The sequence below is a fragment of the Durio zibethinus genome, chromosome 26 (genome assembly GCF_047325235.1).
Source record: "Durio zibethinus cultivar Kanyao isolate XHJ-2024 chromosome 26, ASM4732523v1, whole genome shotgun sequence".
NCBI classification, from domain to species: Eukaryota; Viridiplantae; Streptophyta; class Magnoliopsida; order Malvales; family Malvaceae; genus Durio; species Durio zibethinus.
Window position 1 is genome coordinate 17179173 of NC_143187.1, and position 20873 is coordinate 17200045.

Sequence of the window (20873 nt, forward strand, 5' to 3'; positions counted from 1 at the left end):
GTACAATTTGTTAGTTCCATGCCTTGTAACTTCACAAACTTGTAGTTGATGATGATTTTCACTTGTATCTTCATTTATAGTCTTCTCTTCCAAACCTTGTTTGAACCTAATATGGAATCTTCAAAAAACATATGAACTAGCTTTAAGGCATGCTACAAATGCTACTTTCTTTAAAAATTATTTTGCTCATCAAAGCCTAAAATGAAAAAGCTAAAAACATATGAAAAGGCTTAATGTTCCGAAAATTAGGGCAATACAATGAAGCAATTTGAAGAGAGGAAATGGTTCACATATGAAAGTACGTCAAAAAAGAGAAAAATGAAGGTTTTTGTCAAAGAATAGTTATAATGATTCTCACGAAAAAGTAAGATAACTTTTATCCACCTTTTGATTTTTATACATAATTTTAATATCTTATTATTTGCTGTTACACACACACACATAAGATGTGGTAACAATTGTGAGTGGTTATTTTATGATGGATTTTCTTAAAATTCATTTTATTTTCATAATTCATGTTTTGTCCATCATCATGAAGTTAGTTTTTCAAGAAAATAATTTTTATAAAATGAAAGGTAATTTTTGAAATGATTATGTGCAATCTTTAAATAAGAAATTGGTAACATAAGTAACATAAGAAAGAACAAAGACTATTATAATTTATTGGCTTGTGAGATGGATTTTAGGTTAATCTTATTCAAAGAAAGACTTTAAGCTAATGCCATAATGGTGCATGGTTTATGAAAAGAAAGTCATAAAAATGACTATTACATCTTCTTAAAGGAAGAATGTTATACCATTAACAACAAATTTAAAATTGTTACAAGCTTTTATAATGAGCAATCGATTGCCCATATAAAGGAATCAATTACCGAAAACTTTCAAAATAATACCGACTTTCTGTTTGAAAAGAAGTCGACTATTCTATACTAAATAGTTGATTGCCTACTTCAAACATCAAAAGATCAGCTTCTAGAATGTTGACCTCCAACTACTTAACCAAGGGAATTGATTGCCCATTTAAAAAGTAAATTACAATATATAAATGATATGTAAGGCATGGTAAGTAAAGTTTAATGGTACAATATATGACAGTAAGAAATATTTAAAGCATTTCAATTTTATAAATAAGGAAATGTGACAAACATGAAATTTCTTCATGCTAAAACCTAATTAGTTAAAGCAATATAAATTTATAATTTATAGTATGCTATATAAGGTTGGTTTCAAGATTATATTTTAACTAAAGCAAAATTTGCTATGTTTAAATATGAATATAATTTGAAATGAAATAAATACACTTTGGAAAAGACTATGTATAAAAAGGATATGGCTAAAAACTTTATTTTCTATGATATTTTAACATATAATTTAGGTTGCTTATTATGATGCATGAATCTATGAAAGCATATTTTTATGATTCTATGATTAAGCATGACTAATTTGGGTATTTAATAAATTATAAGATTAATAAGATATTTAAAGAATTCATTTTCTAAAAGTAGAATAAGGTTCTAATATGCATCAATTGATTCATAATAATGATTTAAATAGCAATTGAAAGAATAAAAGTTTGTTTGTTATGACTATGTTATGATTTTAACAAAAAATGATTTATTGTTAAGTATATACCATGTTTATATGATTCTTAGGTTAAACATGTAGTTGACAAGCTTGAATTAAGAAATTACTTTCTTAAATGAGAATCATTAAAATTAGGTATGTCAATAGGTAGGATATGAGTAGGGTAGAGTATTCTTTATCCTCATATCCAAATTTTTATATTATACCAATCCTCGTACCCATACCCAACAGGTATTTTAAATTTATCCATATTCTCATTCACATGGGTATTTTTTACCCATTACCATAGCTTAAAAAAAACCTAAAATCTAAAATTTTTTTTAGCATTTTGTATTTTTATCTTGTATATTTAAGTAATTTTTTATAAATATATATTAATATATATTTTTTCAATAAAAATATATTAATTTTAATTAATCTAAAATAATAATTTATGTTATTTAATAAAAAAAATCTATATACTAAATATATCTAAATATATATATGTAGAGTATGGGTATGGGATGAGTGCTATATTACCCATCCTCATCCGTATACCCAATAAAAATTTAAAATTATACCCATACCCACAATGTAATACTTATCCTTATCTCCATTCAAATAAAAAATCATGTTCTCTATTGGGTATGAGTAAGATTGATATCTCTATTTAAAATGCTTAAAATAATAAATTTGCATAACTAAATGAAAACATATGTGATATGATTACTCATATTTGATTTTTGAATCAAGAGATTAATTGCACTAATTGTTTAAGAATAATAGAAAAAAACAGATATGAAACTTCATTGGTAAATAATTTTAAGAATTGTTATAATTGTTTTATGCATGATTTAATGTGCAATTATTTATAAGATTGACTTATCAATTTTATTAACTTTGATAAGAATGAGGTGGATTCTATTACGTGGAATCTACTAAAATGATACTATTTTGATATGGCATATGTTTTTTAAAAAATTAACCTAAAAAGGTTAATGATACTTGTCATAACATATAAATTCATAAACCTATAATTAGAATTAGACTTAAGGAGTTACCACTAATCTTTTTATTTAGGTGCGATTGACCTCTTAACTAAATTCATCTCATTTTAAATAGAAATTTCAAACTCGACTTAGGTATATTTAAAAGGTAGATTCTAGTCTACAAAATTATAACTAGGTCTGGGAGTACGGTTACATATGAATATGGTTATAGCATCCTTACCACACTCATCGAATGATGGTACTCGTTTGATTTCATATTATCCAAACCTTAAAATATGTTAGTATTTTTACCAAATAATTTAATTATTAAAAATTTATTTTAAAGTTACTCCAATCGTTTGGTAGCAATTTAAAATAATTTTTTTACTTTAAAAGTAATTACAGAGACAATTGTCCCACTTTGAAAAGATTACGTTATTGAATTCATTAATATATTTTTCAAGAAATTAATTATTTGAAAAAAATCAATAAAATTCTCCTATAATTTGTTAGGATTTATTTTGAGCATATCCCTCAATGGTTTGCTATGATTTTTATTTGAAAACCTTTCCATGAAATTTTAAAAAGGGTCATTAATTCTTTCAATAATTTGTTAAGATTTAACTCAAGATTTAAATCCTCCAATCATTTAATAGAATTGAAAATTTTTTTCAAAAAATTCATTAAGCCCTCAAATCATTTGGTAAGATTGAAAAAATAATTTGTTTTTCATAAAAAATTATTATAAAATTCTTCAATAGTTTGGCAGAATTCATAATTTAATATTTAAATCCTTCAATCGTTTGGTAGGATTGAAAAATTATTTTTCTCAAAAATTTATTATAAAATTCTCTAATAGTTTGATAGAATTCATAATTTAAAATTTTTAAATCCATAAAAATCTTTCAATCATTTAGCAGGACCTATGAATTTATTTTAATTTTTATTTAAACTAAACAATCTGTTTGAAACAAATTAAATACAAAAATATAAAAAATTAACAAAACTATATTAGACTATGCTCAGTATCTCAAAATTTGCTTAACTTAAAACGACTTAAGGCTGATTTGAGGGTTTAGAGGCTTGGAAGCTTGGCTCAACTTAGCGGCTTGGAAATCAGGATAGCAACTCAATAATAGAATTGATTGCATAAAGGTTAAGTTTTTCTTGGGCTGAAGCACGAACCATTGAAATGGGTCAAAGGGAACCCGGTTTTCTTTGGCCAAAATGGTGTTATTTTATCTTTAGTATAAATGCCTTCTTTCATGCTATTTCATTTATTTTTCCTTTTTATCTTCTTTATTTAATTATCTGATGCTCCAACCTCTCTCTACAAAATGATGAATGTTGGTCGAACTTTCAAACAAACGTAGAAACTGGCGAGGCTCCGCTGCCATTGTAGCCACATAGCATCGTTCTTCAACCATCCACTAACATAAAAGAAATGTTTCATAAAATTTCCACAAGCTTGTCTCGACCTTCTCTTTCATGTGCTTTAACTGGTTTCTTTAAAAACTTATTGATTTTTCGACGATTTGAGCTTGAACTTATGATTTTGCCTTTATTCTTTGCCTTTCCAATGGTCACCGCTCGAGATATGTTCTCCTCTCTTTCGGACCTCCACTAAAATCCAAATAGGAACCCCGAAATAGAACTCAAATCCACTTATTACAGATTTTTCATGTTTGTTGAATTTTTTTTATTACTAGGTTGATTGTGATTTTTTGTTTCTATGCTTGATCTCCTGTTTAATTGTGGTTGGTGTTTTGAATATTATGGGTTTTGGGTATTGGTTGGATAATGGTGATAGCAGTGGTGATTTGGGTAAGTAATTTTGGGATTTTAGTTACTGGTGATGGTGTCTTTGTTATTGGTTTGCAGCTTGATTGCTATTAATGAATATTATTATGTGATTGTTCACCTAGGTTTCTATTGCAGGAACAAGGATGGAATTGGTGTAAAGATATGTAAGTATTGGTTTTGGCTTGCTGTGTGAGAACTTAGTTTCAAGGCTAAGGCTTCAACTGCAGATGGTGATTCATGTTTAATCGATTAGCATTTGTTGCTAGTGAATTAGCTGTATGAATTAAACCTTTTTGTGTGAGGGTTTTTTTCTTACAGTGGTGACAGTGAGTGGGCCATTAAGTTGGTGTTAAGGTTAAGTTTGCAGTTGTAGTTGGTGCTAAGTGGTTATGGCATATTTGGTGATGGTAGTTTGGGAGGTGTTGGAGGTTGTGGCTTGAATTGAGGTGGATTTTTCGAAGGCTAATAGTGGTGACAAAAAAAAATGATTTTTTTTGCCACAATAAAGAAATGGGTGATCAAGAATCGCCCCTTTTTATGCTTTGTTATGTTGCTTAAATAAAAAATTAGACTTAAGGGAATTCAAAATAAAAAAATAAAATTCGGTTGAAGGGATTTTGATGCATTATTCTTTTTAATTTCAACCTTAATCCTAACAGTTTTATCCTTTAGCTTAAATCCAAATTCAAATATCATAATTTATTATTTTCTTTATCCCTAACACATAAAAATAATTACAAAAGAGTAAATGAGCCTTGTTTGGGTTGAAAATCTATACTATGTCCAAAATTTAAATTGTAAACCCAAAACCAAACAAGCTAAGCCCAAAACCTAATTTGAACAGACTCGAGATTTGAAAGCATTCTAAATGATCTCAGACAAAATAGAGTGTTTACAATATTCTTGGTTAAAAACAAAGTCATAAGACAAAAGTATTAATAACATTATGTCATGATTAAATATAGTTTCGAATTAAAAGGAATAAGGTTGCTTTCATGAACTAAGAAATGAAATCAAACTTAAATTTTCTAAATGTTTGAGAATATTTAGCAATTGTAAAGGTTTTTTTAAACCTATGAACCAAGAAATTAAAAAGGAATAAGTGCAAAGGGTTATGCACATAATAAGGCATGTAAATTCCTAATTTACTAAATCTAAAGATCTCAATTACAATTTCAATTGTGATTGAGTTAAAGATACCATATTTTTCACAAATTTAAATTGCTGAAATAAGTTCATATGAACTTAGAAGAAATTCTTAAAATAGAAGAATATAAAGACCTTGTAAAAACATTTAGAAAGTAAGAATAAAGGAATTATATGACTTAGATTTCATAAAGATTATTGTTTAAAGAACAAGAGAGGTTGCATATGAACCTCTACAATAATGTTAATTATGAAATCTAATTTAAAGTTTTATTAAGACAAATAAAGTCTTTATAAGTAGCATTTTTTAAATAAGCTATTTATGATTGTTTTACAATCATGGATAATAACATTTTCATGTTAATAAGCTTAATGTCCTTGTTACAAACCAATAAAGGTTGCAAATGAAATTTCATAGAATTGTTAAGACTATGAACAAAGAATTTAGCTAAAATTGATTTGAGAATTTATATAATATAGAATAATTATACACACCATAATATAGTGTCTACAAAAGGGATGTTTATTGCATTTATGACAATTCACCAAAGAAATGTGAAATTCACAGATTCTTAGAAAGGTCAATTATTTTAAAAATTAAAGGTGTATATATAATAATCTTAAAGGTTATGGTTTTCAAGAACATGTAAATTATTTAAGTTCTTAATTGAACTTAAATTCTCAAGAAATGATAATATTTTTTGAATTTTGATTTTTGTGATCATATAAAATATGATATGTTAAATGCATTCATAGTAAGTTTAACAAGATATCTTCATTTGAAAATATGAAGATAACATAATAATTTTGGTATGGATCAAGAACTTCTTAAATGCCAAAAGGTTGTTTATGAAATGAAAAGTGTTATACATATGATTTGGGAATAAAATGTTATATAAAATATCATCTTGCACTTATATAAATGACAAAATGAAATTTCCTAAGTAAATAAGATTCTAAAAGAATTTATTATTGTCGAATTGGTACAACAATAGCAAAGAAAAGATAATTGCACAATATACAAAGGTAAATAATTAATGTATGATTAAAAATATACACAAGGTGAGAAATTACTTTGTGATTAGTAAAAGTGTAGTAGATTGATGATCTAATAAAGTTTGCAATGAAAGGTTTTAAAATAATGTAATATGACATTGTATATTGAAATTCTTTAGGTAATAGAAGGATAAGCCAATGCAAGATTGATTACTAACATGACATTATAGTAATATGAAAATGGATTGATATGCGTGAATGGTAGGGGTAATGTTTCTTGGAATTTAAAGAAATAAGAAAATACCAAAAAATTCTACTATTTTGATAAATTTATAGTATTGGAATTGGCAAGTAAGGAATAAAGTAAATATAAAATACCTTTAGGGTCTAAACTAATATACTACAAATTGATAGTGATAGTTAAGCTACACTATCAAAGGCATAGAGCCAAGAAAAATGAAATCTAGACAAGTTAAAGCATAACTATGTATAAAATTGACAAGAGTGCACCATATATTTTGTCAAAGCCAAGATTACAAATCCTTTGATAAAGGAATTTTATTGGAATGATGTCTAGAATTTCTTTAAGGATAGGTAACAAGCTCAATAATTTAGTCACGCATGATTGAACCTCAACTTAATGTGTAATTGCACTTTAAATCTTGAGTTTTAATGCGTCAAAGTACATCATTTGGATGTGACTACAAGTATTTAAAATAATGTAATCCCCATATAGATAAGTACTTGAACTATATGTTATAAAGAAAGGTTGAAATTAAGCTCTTAATGGATTCATAACATGTCAATATAGTGTTGAAATGCTTATATGGTTGCATTCTTGATGGAGTCCACCTATATGAGAAGTAGTGGTATCACTTATAGGAACAAAGAACTTGGCTCTGAAGCACTCATGAATATACATGATATATAACCATTGAAATTATGTTAAAGTATTGCTAAATGATAGTTTAATGGGACATTGAAGTCTTGTATGTGATTCAGTATATGACTATTCATACAATTGGTTATTCAAAGATCTAAGTTCTATAATTCAATTTGATTAACTCAACAACACTTTATCACTAAAGTAAAGATTTTGAAATCATATTATATGATATCTTCACTTATGCATAAGATTTTCAAAAATACTAAAGTTTGCCCTATTTTAAAAATGGATAGGGAATGTTAGAAATATTTTCAAAATTTCTTAAGGGATAGGTAACAAGCTTAATAATTTAGTCACGCATGATTGAACCTCAACTTAATGTGTAATTGCATTTTAAATCTTAAGTTTTAATAAGTCAAAGTTCATCATTTGGATGTGACTGTAAGTATTTAAAATAATGTAATCCCCATATAGATAAGTAGTTGAACTATATGTTATGAAGGAAGGTTGAAATTAAACTCTTAATGGATCCATAACATGTCAATATAGTGTTTAAATGCTTATATGGTTGCATTCTTGATGGAGTCCACCTATATGAGAGGTAGTGGTATCGTTTATAAGAACAAAGAGCTTGGCTCTGAAGCACTCATGAATATACATGATATATAACCATTGAAATTATGTTAAAGCATTGCTAAATGATAGTTTGATGGGACATTGAAGTCTTGTATGTGATTCAGTATATGACTACTCATACAATTGGTTGATTCAAAGATTTAAGTTCTATCATTCAATTTAATTAACTCAACAATACTTTATCACTAAAGTAAAGATTTTGAAATCATATTATATGATATCTTCACTTATACATAAGATTTTCAAAAATACTGAAGTTTGCCCTATTTTAAAAATAGATAGGGAATGTTAGAAATATTTTCAAAATATAAAAATAATATGATTAAGTAAAGACTTAATCAAAAGAGATATAATGTTAAGTTAAGCTATTTAATTGATTAAGGTAATGTACCGTTATTAATAGGATTGATTCTAGACTTAAAGAATCAATACAAGAAGGCTTACTATAAGAGCAATCGATTGCATTAGCAAAAGCAAATCGATTGTCATATACTAGTCTTTAGGAGTAGTTGATTGCCTATACTAAGGAGTTGACTATTACATAAAGGTACGTACAAAACTTATCTAAAGATCAGTCGACTATTTACCCTAGGTAATTGATTGCTATGATTGGAATCAACTGTTTTAATTTTGAGCATTTTAGAATTAAAAGAAGTCGATTGCTATAAGATAACAATCAACTACCTTGCTTTAGGAGCATTTTAGAAAGATAACTTTCAAAGAAGTAGTCAACTATCTTTTGAGAGTAGTTGACTGCTCTAGTTAAAAAATGTAATTTCATAAATGTGAAAAATGATTTCTATTGAAATGAGAAGAGGGATCATTAAAATGACCTAATATAACTTTAATGATTCATAAAGGCATCTTTTTTATTAAAAAAAAAAAAAAAAAAGCAATCTTTGATTGAAATAACACAATAAAAAAGTCACAATCTTAGGATTTAATCTTTATAAATAGAGATTATGTATGTTCATTTGTAAGGAATTGAATAAGTTCAATGGAGTTGATAATTTTCAAAAACTCTCTTCTCACATTATTTCTCAAATATATAGTTTGTTTCTTTGGCATTGTTTTATTGCAAGAATCTTGTTAAAGGTAAGGAATTTTCGTCTCTTATTAAGGAGATTTTAGTGGTTTGATTTTTCTAATGCATGGTAAATCAAATATAAGTTTTATTATATCTTATAGGCTATTTGATACAATCTTTTTGCATACCATAATTGATAGGGATAAAATAATCTTTAAAAAAAGTGGCATTTGCAATTCTTTGAAGTCAATTCATATATCCTTTGAAGCTTTCATCTTAGTTTCAACCAAAGTTTGAAAAGGAAGATTACAATTAAAGATACAAATGAAATATTATCATCAACTACTATAAATTCGTAAAGTTGCAAGTTTTGGAACCAACACAATCCATATTTGTACTTAAGCGAAATGGTGAATAAAAGAGTGAAATATCTGTTGTTACTTTGATGGCATGGTGGTTGACATGATGAATCAAAATACTTGATTAATAATTTATTAAAGTATATGGACTCGATTTTAATAGATTAAGGTATTAAGACTAAATCTATCATTTTGCACAAGAACATGGATGAATAGTACAATTTGACTTTTTATATTTTCTTCATATATATGTTATATTTAATACTATTAATTAAACTAATATTTAAAGATAAATATGTAAAAGATTTTAAATTTTCATGTAGTATGTTTTTTTAATGAATTAATATTGAAAGACAAATATAAAGGATATTTTAAATTTTTATTAACTCTTAAAGCTACTAATAAGGTTGAACCTTAGGAATACACCCATTCCAAACCCATCAAGCTTAATTATCTTATAATTTGAGATTAATTCTAAATGAGTCCCTGTTTCATTTCAAAAGAACCAATCACTCCCTTTGATTTTACACAAGCAAATGTTTTTGTAAGAAATATACTTTTTTATTTTCATGAATAACTTATTAAAATAACAAAGTTTCCATCACCAAACATTAGTTCCCTAGTGGACACAAACAACTAAGCCTTTCCTACAAGGATTTTATGCTTCTTTCATATTAGAAAAAGAGAGATAAGAATGTACAACAACCCAGTTTGAGAAACATTTCATCAAATATGCAACTCTAAAACCATTGGTGCCCTGAACCAGTGATTCATGTTTCTTGGTAAATAAGCCATTAGTGGACAGCACACTAGGAGTCTAGGACTGGTCTTTATTTGGTAATATTTGTCAATGTCCATGAAGCACATACTCAACGGAAATATTTACAATAGGCCTCTAACCTCTTTTCTTACAGCTGAGTACCAGCTCCACCAGAAATAGCTCTCCATCAAACGCAAGTCCGGCTGCTTCTGCTGCTTCTGTAGGCTGAAGTAATCCATCCACCATTCCACCATACACATACAAATAACGCCCCGAATTATCCACGCAAGCTTGGTGAAATGATCTGGACTTGGGTTTATAACCCTCGGCTCTAAGTCTCTTCCACATGTTTGTCAACAATCTCTGGGAGCTTAATCTAGCTGGCTGCACTCTTTCTAATGTTATGGCATTAATGTCTAATAGCCAAAAGTCATCCTTTCGGTGCCTCTGTGAATCTTCTCCGCCATGAATTAGCAGTCGTCCTCCTAAGATAAATGTAGCTGAATGGCCAACCCGTGGGAGAGAAACTCCTGCTGGTATGTTTTGCAATTCATAAAATATTTGTACCCATTTTGAATAATCCTCAGACATATCCAAAAGCCAGATATCATTCAGCACCTCGTAACCCAATCCTCTCCCGCCGAATAGAATTGTTTGTGCTTCCCTTATGTGTGTCAATGAATGTCCTGAACGAGCTGGAGGTGAGGGATGACTCACAATCTCATGCCATGTTCCGAAACAAAGATTCCCTGAGAGTTCTACAACCCATGTATCACCCAACCTCACGGCATTCAGACCAATTCCTCCATGAATAACCATCTTCCTGTTGCTTATGCAACATGCAGCATGGGCTCCACGTGGAGGTGGTGCTATTGACGCCACATCTAACAGCCTCCATGATAATGAGATACCAAGGTTCTCGTGGAATGCTACTTGCCCCACCCATGTATCATTGTGACGATCCCCCCGGTCATTGAATCCTCCAAACAGAACAAGATAATTTTCAATGACAACACATGAATGCCCAAATCTACCACTTGGGATACCTGAATGAATCTTCTGCCACCTTAACATCCTCCCAAAATTATTACCAATGTATGCAGCCCAAGTGTCATCAAGATGGCGTCCTAATAGGATAAAAAATACACTCCAAAAAGTTATGATATCAACGAGATAACAACGAAGAGAGATGGGGATTTTTCTTACCATATAATACTGGCTACACATCGGTCAGTGTCAATCCCCCCAACTACAAAACGTATGTAAAAATTCAGTTGATCGTTTAATGGTTGTTGACCACGTGTATTTTTCTTTACTGTTACCATAAAAGTCGCTACAATAAATGGGAAATCGCTGAGCTTGCCTGATCCTTATATAACTATTCTTAGCCAAATGGCTTTAGCAATTTAGTTTTAACATTAGTTAAGCTCTGCTCATGAGAATTGTTGGATAACGAAAGTATGATTTCACTTTATTTAGAATGATATTATATGCTAGAATTAGTGTTTCATTCAGTAATTTATTCATTTAAAATCAATTATGATTTGCAGTCTAACATTTGCTTTTATATAGTAACTTTAAGAAAGAAAAAAAAATGAGTAACAAAAAGCAAGTAATAACAACTATACAAGGTCGAACTTGATACAGCATCAATGCTTGGAAAATGGAATAAAACTGTCCTTTTTAGTATCAATAAATGAATTTTGGCAAGATTGAAAGTTAAAAAAATATTGAATTTGAGATTAAGTAAATTTGATTCAAGTAAGGTAATTTTTTTTTTTTGTCAATTCAAAAACTTTTATCAATTTAAGACTAACAATCTCCCTATTTTTTATATGACAAAATTAAGTAAAAATTTTGCTTAAAAAATATTTTTTCATTAAAAATAAGTTCTCCTGAATTTAAGCATAAAAAAATTTTAAGAGATTTTAGACTAATGCGAACAAAATGATAAAGAGAAATGCCTAAGAAGGTTACTTTCATCAAGATGTTCAACTTTTTAAGTACATAGATGTTTGAATTCAATGAGATACTACCAAACGATAAATGTAACCTGATTACTTAAAGATAATAAAAATTTTAAATATGATACAATGATACAATACGTAAAAAAAAAAAAAAGCAACATGATATAAACTTTTAGCAAAAACCATGAGTTTAAGAAAAATAAAAAAAAAAATATTTTATATTTGGTGTGTCACTATAAATTTGATATAATAATTTTTATACGTGTTAGACACGAAAAAAAGAGATGCGAAATTATGGATATAAGAATTGCCAAATCTACTTGAAGGGCCAATTAATAGTGTTATTGATACTGTTTTCACTAGATTCAAAAGATTAATTACAAATTTCTTTCCTTAAATATTACCTTCCATTATCCACTAGTTAACCGTTCCTATAGATGTACTTCACTGTTATCCAATAACAACTTCAAAAGAACCTTAGGGACTTAGGCCAGTTGATATTAAATCACCACATACACATTTTACAACAGAAACCCATCAAAGAGAACAAGATATATGTCATCCTAGGAAACATGCACCAAAAACAAAGCAAAAGCAAAGTTAGAGCTTTATATTATCTGTACTAGTGACTGACCTCCTTCACAGCCGCCACCAAACAAAACCAGGCAACCAGACACAAAATTGAGAGAGTGAGAGGCTCTGGGGCTTGGCAACGTCAAATCAGAATCTGGGTCAGAGAGCTTGTAGCAACAAATTGAGTCAAGTTGAGAGACCTGCTTGTATAGCCTAATCCATGAAAGCAGTTGATGATCCTCATCACCATGAAAAGAAGACTTAAGGGCATCTACAGCAGTAGTTCCCCAATCTCTCCTGCATATGGACTCCCACAGAGCATTAGAACTTGCCAGATACCTGAGTTTCTTACAAGTCATGGCAAAGGATAGAATTGACTCTATAGGAAGTAAAAGCAAGATTGTAAAGAGATGGTCTGGAGCTGAGTTAGCTATAGGTGATCCATTATTGAAGTTGCTGTTAGTAGCACTGGTGCTAGTTTCTGCCATGGAAAAAGTGGTTTGTTTTGTTTTGTTGGTATGATTGCTTGAATTATATGGCTATGGTTAGTGGGAGTGGGAGGTGACTGTGATTTTGGGGGCCATTGTTTGGAAAGCTCTAAAATGGGTCTGGTTTTGTTGGAATTGCCCATGTAGAAGGAAAATGTTAAAATGGGTTGGGATTATTATTCTCATTTTGTTGGGATTGTCCTGATGCTCTAGGACAACGTTAAATTTGAATTTGATAGCTTTTATTGGGATTTTGTTTTAATTTTTTAATTTTCTATTAATTCGAATTTACAACTTTCAAACAACAACAAAAATCTTATAGCTACTGATTCAAATATCAATAAACATGGATTTGTTCGCGGTGAAAGAAAATGGTTTTTTTTTTTTTTTTGGTTCTTTTGGTCGTTTATGTCTTTATGATAACTGTCAAATGGTGATGAATTTGTCAAAGTGGAAATGGTAAATTCAGCAGCAAGTAAAGAGATAGGTGGGGGCCATAAAGATTTGGCCATTTGCGTTTGTGTTGTGTCTGTGATGTGAACTTATGAGCTTTACTCGGACGCGTTGGCGCATCTTGCACAGAAACGTCCACAGAAATGGCTACCCAGCGCCCTCCGTTTCTCTCTAGTTCCTCCATCCAACTAGCTTGAATACGAATAGAATGTGAAATAATTTAAATTCAAATCAATTCAAATATAAAATGCTTTTAAAAATTAGCTCAAATATTTTAAATTAAATTAATTTAATTTTAAAGGTCAATAATTTAAGCCTGACAATGAACCGTTCTTCACTGACCTACATCTCGCGACTGTTGCCTCTCTCGATAATATATTTGAGCCACCCGCCTCCCCAAATGCTTTTATTTGTGCAAGCCGCTATGCCTAAAATGGTTTGGGCTGTATTTAGATTGCCGGTTAGCATCAACGGTGCAATCGTGCATTTTTTTTTTTTTTTGAATTGTATCGTGAATGCCTTTTCGATGGCTTTTTTTGGTGAGATTAACTCTATCATTTCTTCCGTTAGAGACTGAAGATTTTGAGCTGCATTGGACAAAATGAAGGTCTAGTTGGAGTTTTTGGATCATAATGCTCGTATTGATTTTTTTTTTCTAAAATATTCTAATATAATTTAAATTTGTATATTTTATTATATGCTTTATGTTTATGTTTAATATTAATTTACCTAAATAACATTTATAATTGTTATAAGAAATATATTTCAAATATTAAATATTTTAAAATATTTTTATAATTTTTAATATCTAAAACTCTAATTGTTATTTATATATACAATAATATGCATCAAAATTTTGATTGAATAAAATTGTTAGGATTTTATCTCATATAAAAATAATTATAATTAATTATTAACTCATAAATGAAAAAATGTACAAAAAATTTTATTACAAATATATTTTAATCTAATATCTTTAATGATAATTTTTTTTTCACTACACTTCGCATTACCTCCACTGTTACATTTATATCCAAACATATATACCACTAATAATTTTCATTTTACTTCTACAATTATAAATCTCATTGCCACTACTATTTTCAATATCATTGGAGCCAATATCATAGTTCATCCAAATAGATTTTTGAGCAATCAAGTTTTGTATATATCCCATTTAATCTGAGATCAATTCATATTTTAAGATTAGGCTTTAATTTTTTTTTATATTGTATTTAGTTTAGAGTTATTATTATTATTATTATTATTAAAAAAAAGAAGTTCAGGTAAAACCAAATTGGTTCAAGATTGGAGTTCTTTTAGATTACAAAAGTTTTGATTGGAATAAAAATCTAAGCTTCAATTGAAAATGAAATTGAAACTCTTTTCGATCAAAAGTTCTGATGAATTTGAAACAAAATCCTTATAAATTCAGCACCATAGTATCAAAAAGAGTGAGGGAGTCTCTATTAAGCCAAATCTTGCAAAAATTTTCACCACCATTGTTCACCAATAAACACCCAAACACACACAAATAGGAACAAAGGGCAATCGGCCAAAGAATCCACAATTTGCAAATCCCATATTAACAAAACCATCACTAATACTATTACTGGAACACCATCCACACCATAGTTGTAACCTAGAAGCAACCATAATCCTAGCCATAACCCATAAACCCAGAAAATCAATGAGCCACTTAAACTGCTTTATCTCACCACCATTCAAATTACCATTACCAACAACTGAAAACCCAACCTTTCATCACTGCTAGCCATACAACAAACAATAAAGGCAGAAATCAATTTTGCACTCTTATCATTCAACCACCATCAAACGCAAAATATCACTTGCAAAGCAACCATTTGAAGACCTGCAATATCAATCCAAATCGACAACAAGCGAAATATCAATAAACCTAGAAACACAGCAATCAAATATCAACAAAGACAAATAAAAAAAAGAACTTTGTGCAAAAACCTTTGTTTTGTCACTGACAATGCTGGTGAAGGCTTATTGTGACTCGAGGATTTTGAATATCAGAAATGATAGAGGTATAGAGCGTGGGAAGTACAACAACATACTAAAATCTCAATCAAATCTGACGATGGAAAAGGCTGAAATAGGGAAAGAAAAATTGTAGCTTAAGTTTCATATCTACGTTTTTAGGAAGTGATTTACGAAAAATCAACCCAAATTTTGAGATGATGAGGTTATAGAGAGCTTTCAAGTGAAATTTGAGGGCCAACGATGTTTTGCGATGATGATCTACAGTGGATCACAGTGGTTAGAAGCAACCGAGATTTGGGAAAGCTTAAAGCTAGCCGATGTTCTAAAATTCCTATCATCAAGTGAGATTTTATATCTCCGTTTGGGCTAGCGAAACACTCTCACTCAAATTGAACCCCTTTCACTTATAGCCTATAATAAGCGAAGATTGGAGTGCCTTACTAGTCAGTGATGGACAATGATATGAGGAACAATTTAGAAACCTTTACGTTAACCCAAACCACATGTAGTAAAACATAAGAAGCCAACCTTAGGTTAGAATGTAACTCTACTTAAGACATATATGTGGACTTTTTGAATTACATTTGTATCAATTTTATGCGAAATTTTATTTCATCTATTATTTATTATTAAATTGTTGTATGTCGTATTTTAATACAACATCATTAACATGCATTCATCAGTGCATTTTAATATGACAAACATTAGAACATGCATTCATCTGTGCATTTTAATATGACAAACATTAGAACATGCATTCATTTATCCATTCTTACATTGTTGTACATATATTCATGTGTTTATGCATCATGATTTGTTGTGTCAAACATTCAATACATTAATTCATTCATGCATATAAGATCTTTAAACAAGTTAGTTTTTAAAAATTTTTAAACACTTAATAATATGAACATGCCAATTATGGTATACTAGGCTCAAGAATAGCTCCGTCGTCCAAAAATCCCGTTCAACCAACTCACCATCAATACAATACTAGAGTCCAAGCTAGACAAATAAAGTAAAAAAACTCTAATCATTTTGACGAGATAGAAAAAGCTCAAAAAGAGCTCAGAGGGGAGTTGAATAAAATCTTACAAGCTTTAAATAAGTTAAATAAAAAAAAAGAGGTATAAGAAGCTCTAAGTCAACCGAAGCATCTAGTGCAAGATGTTATTGATCCTTTATACCCTAAAAGATTCGGCTCTTATCAAGGCCAGCCTTCTTAAGGGATACAAGCAAATTTTTTAAGGGTATATCCATACATCTACCCAAGAATGCAAACTACTACTACATAAGGTCAATTTCAAAGTTATATTAATCTAGTCTTTAGGGAGAAAGCCTCAAAACCAATCAGGTCCCTAATTTGGATGATCCAAAAGAAAATGAAAAGTTAAAGTTAAAAGTGGTTGAGTCATTAAAAGACTAAAAAATTGACCAAAAGATGAACATGATTAAAGAAAGATTACGAGTAGTGAAAGGAATCAATTTTTATGGTTCTATGGATGCTGTTGGGCTATGTTTAGTACTAGACATTGTTACTCTTCCAATATTCAAAGTTTCAAAGTTTGAAAAGTACAATGGTACAAAGTGTCCTATAACTCATGTTATCATTTACTGTAAAAAAATGACTACCTATACTAGTGATGAAAAGTTGTTGATGTATATATTCTAAGATAGCCTTATAGTTCTATGACAAAATGGTATGTCTAGCTTAATCGATCCTACATTCACTCTTAGAATGAGTAAGCCCATGATTTCATTAGTCAGTATCACCATATAATAAATCAGCTTCTGATCATTTTTTCTTGCAGAATATGAAAAAAAAGGTAATCGAGTCATTTAAGGAGTACATCCAAAGATGGAAGGATGTAATTGCTAAAGTTCAATTGTCTTTAACTAAAAAAGAGATATGATTGTTGTTTATAAGATTTTAAAATCCCTCTATTATGAGAAGATGATAAGGAATGCAATAAAAAAACTTTACTGATATGATGATTTTAAGAAAGGTTATTGAAAATGCTATCAAGCGTAACAAGTTTAAGGAAGATGAGACCACTAGTATAAAGAAAAAAGGGATGCCTAAACAAAAAAAAAAATTGAAGCCCATGCTGTAAATTTTGAAGGGAAACAATTCAAAAGCTATGCTCCATATCCATCACTTGTTCATCTTGCTTATTACACCATAATTAATAGTATTGCACAAGCTCTTTACCAACCTATTTCGCAACCAGCTTATTAATCAACTTACCAACCAACCTTTTAAATACTTGCATATTGGCCTAGTTATATCACTACACTAGTTTTAAGGCCTAACAACCAAGCGAGTGGTTTGAAAAGATCTCAAAATAACCAAAAAAAAAAGCTTGCATTGATTCTATCCCCACAACTTACACCAAGTTATTCTCAGAATTGGTGAAGAATAACTTGGTATTTGAAATTCAGTTAGAACCATTGAAACCACCTTATAGCAAATGGTATGATGTTAACGCCACGTACGATTACTACAATGAGAGTATAAGTTATTTTATAGAAACATATCTTACTTTCAAGCATAAAGTGTAAAGTTTGATTCGAGCAGGCTTAATGAGTTTCAACGAATCAAAAAAGTTAAATATCAATAAAAACTCTTTGCTCGATCACCCAGAGGCATAGTTTTAGGAAAGAGTACAAAAAGGCTGGTTGAGATGTTTATCATTTTTTGATTTATTTTAAAGTAATGATAAGATTTCTTCTATGTACTAAGATTTTAATTTTTATCATTTTAATAAAAAAGGCAAGTATAATGCATTTCATTATATTTTTTTTTATCCAAACCACTATTCTATTTTTTGTATCATTTTTTCCATTTTCAAATTCCAAATGATGAATGTTTAGACAATGATAAATAGCAATTCTAGGGTTTAATTTTTTAAACTCACTCATATTGATTTGTGAAGATTATTTGAGCAAAAGAAACAATCTATGAGCATGTATCATTCATGAAAAAATGAAATAGACATGTCTTGAAATTATCCATGAGTTTGTCTTTTTTTAATAAATGATCTTCATATCTGAAATGAAGAATGATCATATTCTTTTTACCATTCTTAAAAGTGAAATCATCCATTGCTACCATTTTTGTGCCTGTATGATTTTTTTTTCTAAAGAACCCTAACCAAGGATCACCTTTCACACTATGAGACAAGTTTCAAGAAGAGATGAAAAAAAGTAAGAGATCACAAGAGGTCTCAAGGATAAAAAAATGAAAAAAAAAAAAAAGCTAATGTCACAAATGACCAATGACAAAGCAATTAGAATTCTTTTGTAAAAAATTAGATGAATGAAGAAAAAAAAATTAGATGAATGAAGAAAGAAAAAAAAAGTAATGAAATAATGTGAAATGGGGTAAAATGCCAAGTTGTATCACATGATGAGAAATGATCATTTGGTTTGAATCTTTTGAATATATGTTTTAAGCCTATTTTATTAATTTCTTTTAAGAGCCCTTACCATAGCCTATATTACAACCCTTAAAAGTTTATTTTGATCAAATGTGAATGTTCAAATTGAATAATCATATATTGAGCTAAAGCATGCTTGTAATAAAGCGATGGAATCATGATCATTTCTCATGTTTTAGAGATTGATGTGTATGAGATATCAATAATGGATGAACTAAAAAAATTAGAATGTGAAAAAAAATAAAAAATAAAAAATGTGAAAAAAATGAAAAAAGAAAAAGAAGAGAAAAGGAATACTCAAATTAAAAATCTGAAAGTTCATTTTAAATAAATGTGAATGCTCGAATTGAATGATCATATATTGAGTTAAGACATACTTGTAATAGAGCGATAGAATCATGATTTGTTCTCATGTTTTAAACATTGATGTTTAGGAGATATCATCAATAATGGATGAACTAAAAAAAATAAAAAGTAAAAAAAATGAAAAACAAAAAATGTGAAAAAATAAAAAATAAAAAGAGAAAAAGAAGACTCAAATTGAAAACTTGAAAAAGAAATTTGAGTAGAAAAACATTTGAGCTGAATTGAATGGGTAGTTAAATATATAAAAGAACAATGATATCTGAAGATCCTCTATAACTGTGGCAAAATTTTACGAACTCAAAATGATTTAAAAGTCAATGGAATGAGTTTTGAAAAAGAATTCTGGATTAATGTTAAGAATTGACTAAATATTCATTGATTGGACATTGTTATACCATTCAAATACTTATCCTATTGAAATGTTTTGAATTGTTTCCTTTGTCTATTTCTTTTTATACTAAACTTGTTCTTGTATTGATTACCTTTTCTCTTAATTCAACTTGTCCTCTCTTATTTTTGCATCCCTAAAATAAATCAATAAATTATATGATTACATTATATTTGTCATGAATTAAAATGATAATAAATGAATGATAATGTTCATAAAAAATTCCTGCATTTCTTTGAAAAAAAAATCCAAGATTACATGGGCAAAAAGAAAAAAAAGAAATGAAAAAGATAGAAGAAGCTTGAAAAGATGATTTGAAAAGGCAAATGGGGTGACCAAGTAATGAATATATTAATGGATTAGTCAATATAACCTATGAGTTATAATCAGATGATGAAAATAATAGAGATAAGTGTACAAAATTTGTTCTGAAATGATTAATGCTAAGAAGTTAAAAAGGGAAAAAATGAAATGGTGGAGTCTCGATAACCTTGTTACTACAATTATAGAAATTACATGACACTGATGTTAGTGATATCTACATTCCATGTATTGTGTTTGCATTATTGTTTACAAAGAATATGTATATAGTTTGGTGAATATTTAAATCTTTTGTTTTGATAATTGCATTTACATCATGGTTGGACATGCATTTGCATCATGTAATGAACATTTGAATCATGGTTTAAAGTATGGCATCTGCATTATTATGAAAATCTAGATTGTTGTATCTATATCATTTAGAAAGCATTTACATCATTATTATGACATTCATTATATGCAAATTTTGACTTTGATGAGAGATTGAAAATTTTCATAAAGAGAAAATTTGAACTTTTGAGGAAAGCTTATAAGGAAACTATTTTATAAGGAAAACATTTAGAATTTTAAAGTTGTGGAACCTTTTTAAGGAATATTTTCAATATTGAGAATGATTTATTATAAGACTTTTGGACATAATCTCTAAAAATTTTTAAATGAGAATTTTTAAAAATTTAAATGTGAATCTCTAAGAATTTTAGC

The 20873-nt window shown here is 28.9% G+C and overlaps 1 protein-coding gene across 1 annotated transcript; it reads right to left on the reverse strand.

The window, feature by feature from the left end:
- Positions 1–10155: 10155 nt before the first annotated feature.
- Positions 10156–13447, reverse strand: LOC111274076 (F-box/kelch-repeat protein At1g51550-like). The gene is made up of 2 exons (XM_022858732.2): positions 12767–13447; positions 10156–11292 (listed from the first exon to the last, which is right to left on the reverse strand). The coding sequence occupies exons 1-2, from the start codon at positions 13191–13193 to the stop codon at positions 10301–10303; spliced, it is 1419 nt and encodes a 472-aa protein (XP_022714467.2). The 5' UTR covers positions 13194–13447; the 3' UTR covers positions 10156–10300.
- Positions 13448–20873: the final 7426 nt, after the last annotated feature.

What these genes read in the sequence shown, in the direction of transcription:
- LOC111274076 (XM_022858732.2), bottom strand. Translation starts at nt 13,193, where the DNA reads ATGGCAGAAACTAGCACCAGTGCTACTAACAGCAACTTCAATAATGGA. An exon ending in TGGTGGCGGCTGTGAAGGAG is followed by an intron (nt 11,293 to 12,766) that starts GTCAGTCACTAG and finishes TTATCCTATTAG; the next exon opens with GACGCCATCTTGATGACACT.